This window comes from Phalacrocorax carbo, chromosome 20 (genome assembly GCF_963921805.1).
Source record: "Phalacrocorax carbo chromosome 20, bPhaCar2.1, whole genome shotgun sequence".
In the NCBI taxonomy this organism is placed as follows: Eukaryota; Metazoa; Chordata; class Aves; order Suliformes; family Phalacrocoracidae; genus Phalacrocorax; species Phalacrocorax carbo.
Genome location: NC_087532.1, coordinates 2,833,676 through 2,848,405, shown reverse-complemented (window position 1 = coordinate 2,848,405; position 14,730 = coordinate 2,833,676). Strand labels below are relative to the sequence as shown.

General features: G+C 42.3%; 1 protein-coding gene across 4 annotated transcripts in view; it reads right to left on the bottom strand.

Annotated features, from left to right (window-relative positions):
- LOC104041128 (cyclin-dependent kinase 11B) overlaps nt 1–14,730 on the bottom strand; it is a 17,062-nt gene extending 2,332 nt beyond the window's left edge. Inside the window, exons 1-18 of one of the 4 annotated variants that reach the window (XM_064470455.1) lie at nt 14,660–14,730; nt 13,978–14,114; nt 13,178–13,293; nt 12,508–12,632; nt 11,798–11,936; nt 11,106–11,236; nt 9,793–9,915; nt 8,513–8,608; nt 8,273–8,404; nt 7,391–7,456; nt 6,613–6,788; nt 6,089–6,179; nt 4,566–4,687; nt 4,119–4,224; nt 3,382–3,503; nt 2,307–2,414; nt 1,249–1,365; nt 823–971 (exon numbers count right to left, since the gene is read on the bottom strand). In XM_064470455.1, coding sequence (XP_064326525.1) covers nt 823–971; nt 1,249–1,365; nt 2,307–2,414; nt 3,382–3,503; nt 4,119–4,224; nt 4,566–4,687; nt 6,089–6,179; nt 6,613–6,788; nt 7,391–7,456; nt 8,273–8,404; nt 8,513–8,608; nt 9,793–9,915; nt 11,106–11,236; nt 11,798–11,936; nt 12,508–12,632; nt 13,178–13,293; nt 13,978–14,088 — 2,030 coding nt within the window. In that variant the 5' untranslated portion in view covers nt 14,089–14,114; nt 14,660–14,730. The remainder of the gene's footprint in view (nt 1–822; nt 972–1,248; nt 1,366–2,306; nt 2,415–3,381; nt 3,504–4,118; nt 4,225–4,565; nt 4,688–6,088; nt 6,180–6,612; nt 6,789–7,390; nt 7,457–8,272; nt 8,405–8,512; nt 8,609–9,792; nt 9,916–11,105; nt 11,237–11,797; nt 11,937–12,507; nt 12,633–13,177; nt 13,294–13,977; nt 14,115–14,659) is intronic. The other 3 variants (XM_064470457.1, XM_064470456.1, XM_064470458.1) reach the window with 3 other exon arrangements.

Below are 14,730 nucleotides of genomic sequence, written 5' to 3'. Positions count from 1 at the left end.
CTTTGTTAAAGCAAGTTGTGCTTGGACCTTCTGAAAGGTCATCAAACTTCCACTAAATTATTCACAACTCATTGAAAACCTGGAGCAGCGTAATTCTTAGAAACTGGAAAGTCTGAAAATCCCCTCTTCTTTAAAAAAAAAGTTGGGTTTTTTATATTTAATTTTGTAAATAGAGTTCTAAGTAAGATCTGAAAATAATTTCCACTACCTCATGTCACGAAATTTAAAGGAACTATTAGGGGAGGGAGGGAAACAAACATCTCTCAAGCCATTGTCAACCTTTTAAATAAAAATGGATCGCGATGCAATCGGAACGCACCAGTGGAGCGGGCTGAAAGGACTGCCAGAACATGAGATGTGACAGAACTCAAACCTTGAAAATCGAGGGAAAAAAAACCAGATTGCTATTTTCCTAATTCTTTAACATGATCTCTAGAACATACTGCTTTCCCCCCGCCCTTTTTTCAACTGTAATTTAATTGTTTTAACAAGATCCATCAGCAGACTGCACGACAGCTGACTCACCCCAGAATTACACACGACATGAATGAGCTAAAACCACTACGAAAACATTTTTCTATTCTTCTAGGCTATAGGTGTGCGAGAATAATCTTGGACTGAGCTTTAACAGCAGGTGTTGAGAGGTTGGTACACTGAATAAAGCTGTTGCAAGGAGTGTCACAGACAAACTTCAAATGCATCAGCAAGTTTTGACATGGTTAAATGCACTGAAATAGCATGTTTTCACTGCAAGTCATTGTCCACCACTATCACAGCACGTGAACCCGTTTTCCCAAGGATACCCTCGTAGCTGGCACTTACTTGTTCATCAGATCAAAGCCCTGATCAGAGAGGAGCGCTCCAAATCTCTTGCGCAGATTGTTATAGGGATATTCGGTGAAGGTCATCTTCTTCACTGCTGGCAGCTCATTGTAACCGGGCCAGATTTTTTCGCTCGGAGTGCCTAAATCCTGTAAATTAAAATATCTCCTTAATAAACTCATTCTAGAGCGCAACCCTTCTGCTTATTCATTACGTAGCCGCAGGAGGTGGTAAGTATCCAGAGAAAACAGAGAAAACACAAATCATGATCTCAGCCTCCTGTAAAACAAGAATCAGAGCAATGAGCCTTTTATTAAGGCTGAATCTCGGTCAAAGAGCAACAAGCACTTCTAATTTCTTACTACTCTAAAGTGCCTGCCTCTCAAACCAGCCAGTCAGAAGCAAAAAAATTGTTAAAAAAGTTACCTTAAAAACTTTGTTAATCTGGTCAATTTCTGACTTCCCTGGAAACAGGGGTTTCTGCGTTAACAGCTCTCCAAATATACACCCCACCGACCACATGTCTATCGCCGTTGAATATTCCTGAAAAGAAGGAATACATTATACCTTAGAAAATCAGTGAGATACTTTCACCGAGTTGTTTGGGGTTCTTTTGTTGTTCTTTTGGTTTGGGGTTTTAGGGGGTTTTTTTCCCTTAAAGATCCTACCGCTCCAGACATACAGTCATTCCAATACCCAAAGCACAGGTCTCAGCTGTATTTATTTAAAAGTTGAAGTTACTGTGAATGATGAGTAATACCCACAGACACAAACACATCAGGATGGAACGTGAAAGGCCACATGTTGCCTTTCCTTTTCACTCACAGAGGTCACAACTAGCAAAGCATTCTCCCTCGCGCTCTTACGCACAGATCCTCAGCCCTTATTTTGCCACAACGGCGATCTCAGGTTATGGGCACAAAACCTGGTCTCCGTGGTAAGCCTCTTCTCTTACATGTGGCCATTTCTCCTATTACAGAAACATTTTGAAAGACAGCATAGGGCTTCTTTCACTTTTGCACCCATTTTTTATGGTGGTAGCGCAGTATGTTTTTCTGGCGTGCTTCTGGTCACTGAAGCCCTACAGAACCCTACTGATTTCACCCAGATTTCAGTTATGAACAGGTCATGGGTAGGGAGCGTTGCCAGTACCTTGTTCCGCTCTCAGGTGTCACAAATTTTAGACTAAGTTTAATAAAAAATAAAAACCCAGCTGCCAGTGGCGTTTTGCGCCAATGGACGAGACGCCCGGCAGCAGCACCACCACGTCGCCATTCTGAGGGAGAAAAACTCAATCTGTCACCCACCCACCTTCTATCTGTGGAAGGTGGAACTTCTTTAGCTGTGTTAGCAGGAAAAATAATACTGAAGATTCAGAATTTCCACTTCTAAAGACTTCTAAGGAGTCAAGCGTCCACTACTGTGTTCATAAATTATTAAATAAGTCACTCCTCTAGCAGACAGAGGAATAAGGAGAAACATACCTTGGCTCCAAGCAACAGCTCTGGAGCCCTGTACCAAAGCGTCACGACCACTGGCGTGTAAGGCTTCAGTGGAGATCCGTATTCTCGGGCTAGTCCAAAATCTCCAACCTAAACGAAAACTGGGAATCAGCAGTATTTCCACCACTGGCCGCAGCATTTACTAACGCTGCCAATACGTGCCGGCCGTGTTGGCGATCGCACGGCTTCCAGCCTTCAAAAGTAGCCACACAGAAGAAACGGTTTCTCATGGGCCTTGCCTTTTACCACTGAAGGGAAAAAACGTTTTTCCCTTCCTGAGGCCAAGTAAGAGTTCCTGTCATTGATCCCCTTGACAGAAAGCGTGTACGACAGCGAGAGAAACAAAACCAAACACCAATAGATGCCGACTTCAACTCTGCAAGAAGAGAATTCAAAGTCCAGTTTTCCTGAGAAAGGGAAAGGCTTAACAACGGTAACAGCTGTCAGACGTACCTAACGGCAGCGTTCAGCTGGCACCTAAAATTTAAAAGTAAAAATTTAGATCTTATGTCATGATCTTATTATACTGCTTTTCTCTTCGATTTTTGGAAGAAGTCGGTGAAAGGTTAGATAGATTTTTAAAGTGTGCAACTTTTTTAAAGACTTTGTAATGGGAATCTCCACCTCCCCCAGTAACTGCACAGTTCAGCACTACTTCAGGGATTTATGTTCTTTATTAAGCCTCACAACCTCTGAGGTTGAAAGAGCAACCCCAGCTCAAGCACTGTGATACTGACCATGACACGGTCACACGTGTAGTGTGCTGCATCACTGGGAGGCGAGCGCGGGCCAGACTTCCAATCTCCCGATGAAGAATTCAGCATTCACCAGAGCATGTTTATCAGTCACATCCCAGCATAAATCTTGCAGCTGTGGCAAGGCCGTCTCTTTAACAGGAAAGGTCCCTCTTTCACAACTGTATGTTTTACAAGCCACGCCTCACGCCTCTTAAAGACTAAGGGAAAAATCCTACCCAGCTCTTGACACAGCTACAACACGGTGTAATTCTGCCACACAAGCTTTTTAGTAAGCGTGGTATATTTCACGTGGTTCTTACTTTTAAAATGCCTGAATGACTGAGCAGCAGGTTGGAAGTTTTCAGGTCTCGGTGAAGTATCCAGTTGTCGTGAAGATGCTTGACTCCTCGCAGTAACTGAATCATCAAGGTTTTCACTTCACCTGAAATGATGAAAAAAAGCCAAATGCCTTTAAAAAAAGAAACCTATCTTTCATATTTTTTGTTTTGTTTGGAGAACAGGGAAGGGGACGGGGGAAGAAAGGGATGTCAAGTTAAAAGTACAGCGTAGTCTGCACCATAAACACACGTCACAGAACAGGGGCAGTTAAACCAGAGCTGCCAATAAAGCAAAATTCAGTTGGATAGCGGGAATGCATCCAACTAATGCTCAGAAATTAATGCCTCTCAAAAACATAGGAAGTGGCCAGAATTCAGCCCCCACGTTCTCTTCCAGTTTAGCACAAGGGGAAACTCCCTCAGTTTCATATCTAAACCTCCACCCTAAGCACGCAAACCGGTTTCATCAGCCAAATATCACTATGGATGTCAGCACTCCCAGGCTATGATCCTATCTGAGCTTCTATCAGTAAAATCAGACAGAACAGAGAAAAAGCAACGAAGCCTCTGTTCCAAAGAACACTCATAGGACATTCCAAGGCAACACACATCACCGTACAAAGCAAGTTCCCTGATGTCAGTACGGCCCAAAGACACTGAGGTTTGTGTTGGCCACTTTGCCTGTTTTGAGAATCAAAGGAGACTTCGGCAAATGGTACCTGGCAGAAATGGTTGCTTCATTGTTTCCATCAGGCTCTTGAGATCGTGTTCTACGTAATTCATTACGATATAGATTTTATCCATATTACTACCTACAACAATTTCCTAAAAGACAGAAACAGAGTATCAGAACAAGCACGTGGTATTGAAGAAGCATTCAGAAATGCATTTTAGAAATACACTGGCAAGAGGATACATGGACCCTGCCACTGGTAAAATCCATGGAAAAACGTATTTCTCTATGAAAAAAACCCCAGCTCGTTTTTGCAAAACATCAGATTATGTAGAGACAAGTAACATCTACATAATTTTATGGGTAGTAAATACAACTGTTTACAGAAACAAGCTCTGCTACGAATGCTAACATTTTTATAAGGCATTTTAAAAGCCAAGAGGCAGTATTTCAAAAAGAAAAATACTTTTGAAATAGAAGATTGTGGCCTTACTCTGACGGTGACAATATTAAGATGCTGTGCTTTCAGAATAGTATTTATTTCTCTCAGAGAAGTAATGGGAAAGCCTTCCTTTTCCTTTTCCATTTTCAGTCGCTTCAGAGCCACTATTTCATCTGCAAAGAAAACAGATCAGCTGCAGATTTCCCTTCACATACCTAATAAAATACACGTTAAGAGGTCCCCCAGTGTTCTGCCACTAATTTAATTTATTTGAATAAAAACCATTACTCCAGACATTCTGTTGAACCAAGAAGCAGAGTCAGTCTCATATTAGCAAAGTAAAAACAAAACAACCCACCACCACCACCACCAGAAGATTGCCAAGTTGAAAGAATAAAATCCAAAACAAGAATCCAAAGTCTGCGTCATGGATTTCAGCATATTCCAATACAACTCGCCTGGAAAGAAGCTACAGAAAAAGTGCATTTAACTCTAAACTCCTCACCACAGTTAGGAAGACAAGACAGCAGACAGAAATGCCTCAAACACAGTTTGCCTATGTTTAAAGACCCGACTTGAAACAAAGGTGCTCCTCAAAACATTACTGGAGTGGATTATTTAAATACATCTGGGGTTTGCAGGATGTTGCAGAGAACAATGGCTACGTGAGTCTCAGAGCAGGCCTTGAGACAGGGAAGGAAAAGGAAAACAAGCTCATGCATATGCCAACTCTATTTAAATTAAATATCTGCAGTTTTACTGTGTTACAGTTCCCCTTGAAGATGACCAGCTTGCTAGAAAGTAACGTAGCACCAGTGACAGCAACACTACAGGGAAACCAAGGTCAGAGCCAAAAGAACAGAGCGTATCTTGCTGCGCATATCTTTTTCAGGAAAACAGAAGTGCTGCAACAGTATCACTATTTTTGTTAAACTATCAAAGCAAATATTTCTTTCACTTGAGGAATCACCATGGAAGAGGATGGTATAAATGACTTCATGGTTGGCTCTTGCACCATCCATAGGAAGCGCAGTAGTTTCTCCAAGACTCTTGCCATTACAACAAAACAGAAAAGCAAAGTTGAGCTTTAAAAATATAAATCCGCCTGTATACACGAGAATAGGTTTTCTGAGAGGGAGCTTAAAAAGAGCAAAATTTCTCCAACCCAGTACCGCAGTATATACTCACTGCACACGAACCGCTGGGTGAATTCTCTCAGCGGTAGCTGTGCTTACAGTGACGCCTGGTGGAACGCTTACATCAACCATTGAAAACTTCCAACCTGGTGACCACAGCAGACCTCAAGCCACAAATAACTGCCTTTTGAGCCAGGAACTGAAATCGCGTTAACTGCTCTACATCATCATGGCTAATACAGAGATTACTTCTGAACTCAGGGAGCTGCAAGTGCAGCCCTTACGCCAAAGTCCACATCCTATTGACAAGATTACTCTTCATAAGGAAGAGAGTATTTTACATTTTGTTCATCAGTGAAAAAGCGCAGAACTGTAATTTGCACAAACTGCAGCCCTAAATAGCGCGAAGATAAGAACTGGAGACCACTTATTACTAACCAGTCTTCTTGTCTTTTGCTCTGTACACAACACCGTATGTTCCTTCTTCAATCCTGTTCAAACACTGAAATTCCTCCACGCTACGACATCCCTGAAAAAACAGGCACAACATTTACTCCTCCAGCATCTGGGGGAGGGTTTTGCTTGACTTTTTTTTAAGAAGACATAAAGTAAACTTCAGGGACTTCATAGGAATAGTTTCTGTTCACGTTAAGGGAACCCTTCTCTCACAAGTATCTATTTTCAGATAGCAATGCCAAGGTATCAGAGTATCAAATGGATTATTACATTCTTATCTATATCTTAAAGAGTAATCTAGTTTTTGCTCCGTGCACATTTTTCCTTGTCAAAAAAAGACAGCAGTATTTCACACAGAAGTATGTATTTTGTGATGTTGAGGCAGCAAGGCATGTTCTGCCCACGAACTATCCCACGCGCAAACGCGTGTGTACGGTGCTAACACAGCAGCTAGGGAAATCCGGTTGCCTACGATATTCTCAAGCATCCTTTAAGCGATCCTCTACCTGAAGCGCAGGAAGATACTTCGGAAGCTCTTGTTTCAGTTCAATAGGGGAGGAGGCTGGTGAGTCAGGAATATAGTCTCCTTCTGTCATTGCGTTGGAATGAGGGGTACCCTCCCCTACTTCCTCCTCTTCCACCTCGCTTCCGGCTGAATCTCGGTCAAACCGTGACTCTGTAACTTTAAAAGTCAGAATCAGTCATGGAAAGAGGGAGCCCTCTGGGACAATTAAGTTCAGCTTTAGACAGATAAGGAGTGAAACGCTGATCACTATACACGAGACAGGTGTGCAACTTACACAACTTCAGCTGCTGCAACAATAAAGACCAACGAGAAGGCTAATGGCTCCTCTCTGCGGAGCTGATGCTTTCGATAACTTGCTTACAGCCACGTACGCACTATTTCCAGCGTTAAATACAGCACATCAGAAAAGTAAACCTTTACAGTAACAGAATGAGAGAGAAAACTGACCGAGTATATCTCATTCTGATTGCAAAGCATTTTTGATGGGAGGGTGGGACAAGAGACCCCAAATGAAGAAGGTCACATAGCTCATTAGACTAGGATCGGATTTCCTCTAAACATCGCCTTGGAACAGATTTCAAGGCATTTCTGATTCTGACATGAGAACGGACCCAAAATGCCAAATATACGATGCTTTAGAATGATGGCAAAACTGCAACAAGAAATACTTTTAAAATATTGTTAAATATTTGTAGAAAGATTTATTCGGCTGCAAAAATTCAGGCAAACACTTTAAGTGTTCAGTATTTGCATTGTACCAACTGGGATGTGGTTTCCATTCTCCCGTTCCTCCTCTTCACTCATTTCTTCCTCGCTCACCTCTTCTGCAAAACAGAATCAAGTGCAACTGATAAGCTCGAAGTTCCTTGTAAGGCAGATCTCTACTGAAATGCTTTTCTAGTTCACCAGGCCTTTCTCACCACTGTCTGGTCAGTGACCTTGTACTTCTGTTTCACTTGGAAAGCAAACGCTTCCCCCAACGCAACAGAACTGCGCCTTTCAGCTTCCAGCAGGGAACACAGCCCTTACCAATTATCTGGGAACTCAGGGACAGGGACAGGTGAATAAGTTAAGTCAGGGAACTTAAGAATATTTGCTTATTAACTGTAATTCATTTTAAAGAAAAACAGCCAGCCATCAGAGTGTGCTTTGTGCCTTTTCTTTACTAATTAATGATAAGAATGGCTGTAAGTCGAATTCTTTACTAAACCTTTTTTAATTATGTTTATTTATTTGTACTGGCACTAAAAAAAAATAAAATCTGAAATTTGCCACTGAAAATAATTCAGACTGACAGAGACATTTATTTCACCACCCACCCAATAAGTGCAGAATTGTTCTCTCCAGAATAGTTGTTATGTTACAAAATTACTCGAACTGTTGCCGTACACCATTTAGGAAGGCAAAAATGGCTTTCAGTGTTCTAATCTGGCTTCTTAGACAAGTAATTGGTATTACCTCTATATAAAAGGATAGAATAAGACTTGTACTTGGTTTTTTTCTTTTTAATTATCTTGACCTGTGAGGTCTCAGCCTATCCTAGACTAAGAGAAAAGGAAAATGTTCAAATAAAACAATACAGAATGAGAAACAAAGAAAATCATAGCACACCATTCTAGGGCCTGCTTTATGTTACTCACCAGCTGACTGCTCAGATACTTCCTCAGAATTGCTTCCCGTCTCCTCCTCCTCCTCCTCCTCCTCTCCCTCTTCCTCAGAACCTTCACTGCTGGACTCTTCCTCCTCTTCTTCCGAGCCTGATCCAGATTCTGCTAGGGAGTGATCAAACACACAACTAAGCAGGCACACGCTCTAACAACGGTGTTTCCCCAACAGACGACTGCACAATTAATTACATCCACTAAATTGCGTTTAATCACCTGATGACGACTCTGCCGAGCTGGTTTTTCTCTCGCTGTCGCTGATGTCTTGCAAGTCTGAAAGAGGATCTCTCTCTTCTGGTTTCTCTTCTTTTACTGTTGAGACCATAAAAATTAAAAACAGGGTGCTGACTGAATGTCACTTCTACTTAATAAGACACTGAATACCCGGATAACTGCTTTACTTTCTGTGGCCATTAAATTGGTGCTGATCATTCTGCACTGGAAATACAGAACTTTAAAAAAAGAAAAATTCACTCTGCTCAAACAACAAACAGCTTTTCTGAATTGCAGCGGTGCAGGATCAACAGCCAAAAATGTGGGATATTTTGGGTTTTTTTAAACCTGATACATGCCTAAGCCCCTCTAAGTGTAATTAAAAAACAAAACAAAAAAATAAAGTAACATGGCAACAAGAATCACCACAACACAGGCTCACTAACGCGTGTACATACAGGGCTTGCTGTCAGCGCGCACTATCATAATGCAGTCCCTCTGGACCACCATGAAACATGCCAATGACTGTTGATCAGTCAGACAGTAGCTTCGAAGGACTTACTGCCTGCCTCCACCTGGGATTTCAGCTAACCACATTCTGCAGCCAGCTTACTTGAAATAGTTACGCTCATTTTTACAGCTACGCACATTAATAAAGCAGACGCAGAGCTTTTCTTCTGTAACCAAAGACACTTCTATGCCAATGGTGCACGTTCTCAACTCGCTGTTAGGACCTTCTAGGCGTGGGAAGGCCCATTTTGTGGCTTAGAAAACACATTTTACCATCTAACCAGAATACTGCCCTAAGCATGTTTTTTCTTCTACAAGATGACAACATCAGTGATGCTTAAACTACATTGACCCCTGAAGGTAACTTTTTAGGGTAGCTTAGCTCCTACCAACAGATGCAACTGGAGCTAGTGTGAACAATCCCTTTTTAATCTGCAAGGGAATTAAACTACAAAATTTTAAAAATTCAGTCAGATGCTTCTTTCGTTACTGAATGAGGTAACTCTGAAACTTTTTAAATTACTCCTTCTACTAAGAAGGAAGGATCCGTTCAATTTGTCACTTGCACAATTACCTGCAAAACCAGCACTGCTTGAGAAGACAGGACACACATACATATTCTTGAATATTCCAGAGCTACGCCACCATGGCTGAAGCGGACGATACTTTCAATAGAGTACCAGGCATATAGGTTCGCTCCTAAAAATGAAACGCTACCCCAGAGAGCTCCTCCTAGCCCCCAGGCAAAGACACGATGAAGTGGCAAATGCTACCTGGTTTCCTGCTATCTCCTTGCTCAAGCTTGTCTCTCTGCTGTCGTAATGGGCTGCGACTCCAGGGTCTCATTTTTACTTTGTCTCCATATTCTTCCCTCACTGTTCTATGGTGTGCAGAAACTAGGGAAAACAAAACCGGAAGAAATGATTACATCTCCCTGCCCTAATTAGAATAATTCTGTCTGCCGCAACCACCTGCTTTGCATACTTTTTGTTTTTTCTTACAAACTAAAGGGTAATGGGGAGGAGTGGAAGTGGACCTAACGACATCTAGGGAAATAAAGGACTATGATTTACCTCATGCACAATAAAATATGGGTTTGTACTACTGGGAGTAAGGTGCTGCCATACACAGGAAACAGAAAGGTGCTCTAGATACTAGACAGTAAATACCCTGAAACTAAGGTATTAATGCCAGAGAAAGAAGTGGACAGACCCAGAAGACACATAAAAGAATAAAAACAGCTAATGATTAGAAGGAGCCGACAGAACATTTAGAGCAATAAAAATAACTAAAATGAAAGGCTAGGTAGATTGAACAGCATCAGTGTAAGTACCAAGCACAAAGAGGAGCTGTTCAGTATGAGCCGAACTAGAAAGAAGAGCAATAAATATGGCTTCTGCTGCTACTCTTGAACAATCTTTGCCACTTGATCATGGCAGAGGGCTCTGATTTTTACCTCTGAAAGCTGGGAGAGATCCTTTAACCAAAAATGATCTGAACTTAAGATGGCAAGTCTCTGATATGCTATGCAAAGTGAGGGTTCAGGTGTAGAAGTGAATTTAAATTGCTCAGTTATCAGAACTTCCCCACTTGACTCTCATTACAGCCTTTTTCATGGTTGGAGTACTTACATGATCTCTCTCCCTCCCTTTGCAATTTATTTCCCCAAATCCTTAAAACACTTAATTTTGAGACTTCCACCTCTATCATATCGGGTTAGACTCGGCCAGAGTTCAGAAGTGACTGAGATCACAGCAGCTGCACACACACACATGCAGAGACAACGTCAGTTGCACAGATTTTGTTTCTGTAGGAAACCAGACTGAGAGAAAGGCAAAGAAAGACTTTCTAACCAATATGCTGTGGTATTTAAGGGATATGACTTTGTTTTATTTTCCCATGTAGAACTTCCTAGATTCCCCCCCGCCCCATGTAGAAGCCTCCCCCCAAGCTCCCCGCCCTTGTTTTTCTTTTATTTTTTTTCAATTCTGGCACTGACCTAAATACAAAATGCTTTCTACGCCTCCGTTCCACCACTGCGTCAGCAGACGGTAAGCCCAAACAACATTTACAGAGAGACAGTTACCTTCTCTTCTGGCTTCCCGTTCCTTACGTCTTTCTTCAGCTCGCCTTTCCCGTTCTTTTTGCTCCCGTTGTTCTTTTTGCTGCTCTCTGATTTTTCTCTCTCGTTCTCGCTCAAGTTGCTCCAGACGATCTCTAGAAAAGAATTATTTTCTGTTACATTACAGTTCACTACAGATTCAGTGTATGAGGTAAAGGAAAACCGATTTTTCTCTATATAAACCATTCAATTGCATTAGCAACAATACACTGATTGCATCAGTCAAAAACAGATGTAGCTTTTCAGCTGATCCTTTAAAAACAGTGTTTCAACGACAAAGACCATGCAGACACATGAGCTTCTGCACCCTTACCAGGATTTAAACGGCAGTTAAGCAGTTAATAAATCCCCTGATACTATGCAAAACTGGTTTGTGCTTTATTATTATTATTATTATTATAGTAAAATGCTGCTGGCAATGAATTCGCCTAAAAATATCTATTGCAATGAAGTCACTTACAAAGGTAATTAAAGTCAAGAACACATTTTCATTAGACATCACATTCACAGGATCACGGAACTGGCATCAGACCTTTTACAGGTTTTTCTTCTGAATTTTTTTGTCAGTGAAACAATGAAAGGTTAGAGATAGATTTAGAGGCAGAAGCTGTTCATCTCTCTGTTAGTTTGCCACAGGGAGGGAGGGATGGATGTACCTCTCCCTCCTGGAATGTTCCCTTGCCATTTCTCTCCGTTTCTGTCTTTCCCATTCACGACGGGCTTTATCCTGCTCTTCTCTATGTCTCTTCCTACGCTCATGTTCCCGTTCTTTCTCTTTCACTCTGGCATGTTTCCCTAAACAAACAAGAATGAATTTTGGAGTGTTACTATTCAAAATATTTAGTGCTCCTACTTTTAAAACGCAAAGCTAGAAAGGATGAAACTTACAGTGACCTATTTTCATGTTCTCTGTTATTTTCTTAATGGAAAAACCCTGATCTGGAAGGGTGTCGGAAAATTAAAAGATTGTAAGATCTTGCACAAGTGCCGGCATTAAAAATGGAAAAAGGCTTCTAATAACAGGAATACAGCAGGAATGTTTCCAGAAAGGACGTTTTTTCCTTTACAGTCAGGTACAAAGATCATAGTTCAGCCCATTCACTCAGTGAAGCCAGAAAGAGGCTCAACAGATTTCAAAGAGTAAAAGCAGACTCTGTGTCCCTGTCCCAAAGTGATTACTGTCCTCTCACACACATACATACCCCTGTCATTCCCATAAGGGCATTAAACTCCTGCGCCTTATCCATTATCCACCTGACATGTTTTCTTTAGTTTGCAGTTACTGTTATTTGTTTTCTACATTGCACCTGCTTGGCTTCACCTTGGGAAGCTACCAGAAATCTTATCCAAATGCAGAAATAACAACCTTCTGCTGAATGACTGCGATGTCTACGTTTCTCTTTCCTCTTCTCATCTTTTCTATGATGGGTTTTTTCTTTCCGTGACATTTGCTGCGGTGGTTTTATAGCCAAGGAATCATCTTCTTCTCCTCTAAAATACAAGGCAAATGAATAAACTCAGGAAGGTTACAGGTACTGTCAAGCAGACTGTGTGCTATTTCCTCTTTTCTCCATTTTGAAAAGAATGCGTTTTTCCTATTTTATTAATTTACATTGAAGTTCCTTTCCGTAATACCCCCGAACCAAGGCAATAACAGCAGTACCTTACAGAAAACCATAGCCAGGTAGGTGAGAAGCTAAGATATTATTATATGCACACTTTCAATACACAAGCAAACTGAGGATGAATTAAACACTGAAGAGAACTCAGCAGGCCTGTTTTAACTGCAATTTCAGTGAAATATTTTATTACTAGGTAGTGGCCAGAACTGGACCATGACACCCTGTTAAGCCTTAACCAGTACTTCAAAATGATGCCCTGGCACATTCTATGAACAGGAGGCAAGATGGCACATCTATATGCTAAAGAACTTAAACTTTTCCCCTTCGGATATTTTTAAACCCTCTTCTTAGGACCTCTAAAGGTTAATTTCAGTAACTCTTCTTCAGGTAACAACATTATTCTCTTATTCTTACCTGTCTTCCATAGAGTCTTCCCTCCTGTAAGGTGAATTTCTGATCGTTATTTCCATGCGATGATCTCTCAACTCCCCCTCCTCAAGAGAATCCCGCTTTGAATCCCTATCATCTGACTGTGACAGGAACGCAAGAAAGGGCAAAACCAAAACGCGATTAATTTTTATGTCACAAAACTAAAAAATTTAAATAGTGCTCAACTCTTCCAGTCCTGGCTCAAAAGCCATCCTCAGCTCGTCAGTGAAGTCAGTGAAGCACACTGACTTATGAAGCAGAGGCTTCACAGCTGTAAGCAGCTAAATGCAGTTTGATTGCAATTATAGCTGAACTTCTGTAAATTCAATGCAATTAGACAAAATTAAACAATGATTAAGGAGAACTGCATTAACTGTTATGGTTTTTTTCCCAAAAGAATGTTATTTTATACATAATCATACAAAACCAAATAGTGACATAAAAGTTATTCAAGAACAATTACTTAAACAAGTTCTTCTACAAAACCTTTGAAAGGTTTTTACATGAACTGCAACTTCCAGGTAATCACATCAGTTTCTTTACCTTTTCTAATCAACAACCACCAAACAAAGCGCAGTATGCAACGTAAGGTCAATGAGGTTTTAGCAAAGCATCATATTTTTGTCAGACTTTGGACCTGAAGATCCCACACAAAACATGCACCAGAGCACAGAGAAACTCCGCTGACAGGGGAAGGCGGCTTGTCCTCATCAGCAAATGAGGACACAGGCACCAAAGCTCCACAGGTTTCATAAGAAATGCTTGTATACCAAAGGGTAGCTTACATTTTTCATACGTTTTATCTCTGCCTTCTCTTCTTGCTCCTTCCTTCGTTTTTTTTCCTGAAGAATTTCATCTAAAGTTTTCACTTTCCAAGAATCCTTTTCATCACCCATTTGAGTTTAAAAAAAAAAAACAACCTCTGAAAAAGAACACAGCATTAATGAAACCTACATGAACTACACTGATCAACGCAGCCGTGTCTATTTCACACTGGCTTTTTCTAGGCAAACGCTTCATATACCATCTTCAAGTAAAGCCAAGTTGGCCTTGATTTACGCTGAACCAGAAGAGCCTGTTTTAAACCTAGAACACAGAGTCCCTGCTGGGAACTCTGGGACCTGCCCGGGTGACGCGGAAACGCCGTCCCCAAGCACGGCCGGTGCCTCAGCACCGTACGCGCCGGCCCGCTACGGCCTCCCTCCCACCGGGCAGACCCAGCCCGGCGCTGCCCGCACAGCCCGGGCGGGACGAGGCGGCCCCACGGCCCACGGCGCCCGTTCCGGCCTCCCACAGCGGTTTCACCCGAGGCCCCGCCGCCGCCGCCCGGGCTGACGGCTCGGCCAGGCTCCCGCCCAGCCCCGCGGCCGCAGATGCGGCACCCGGCCGGGCCGGGCTCCCTCCCTCCCGGGGTCCCGCCGCCCCCGGCTCCTCCCGCCGCCCCCCGCCCGAGCCGGGCCCACTCACCGCCGCCGCTACCGGAGACTGGGACGAGCAGCGCGGGACAAACGCGCCACTTCCGCCCGCCGCAGCAGGCT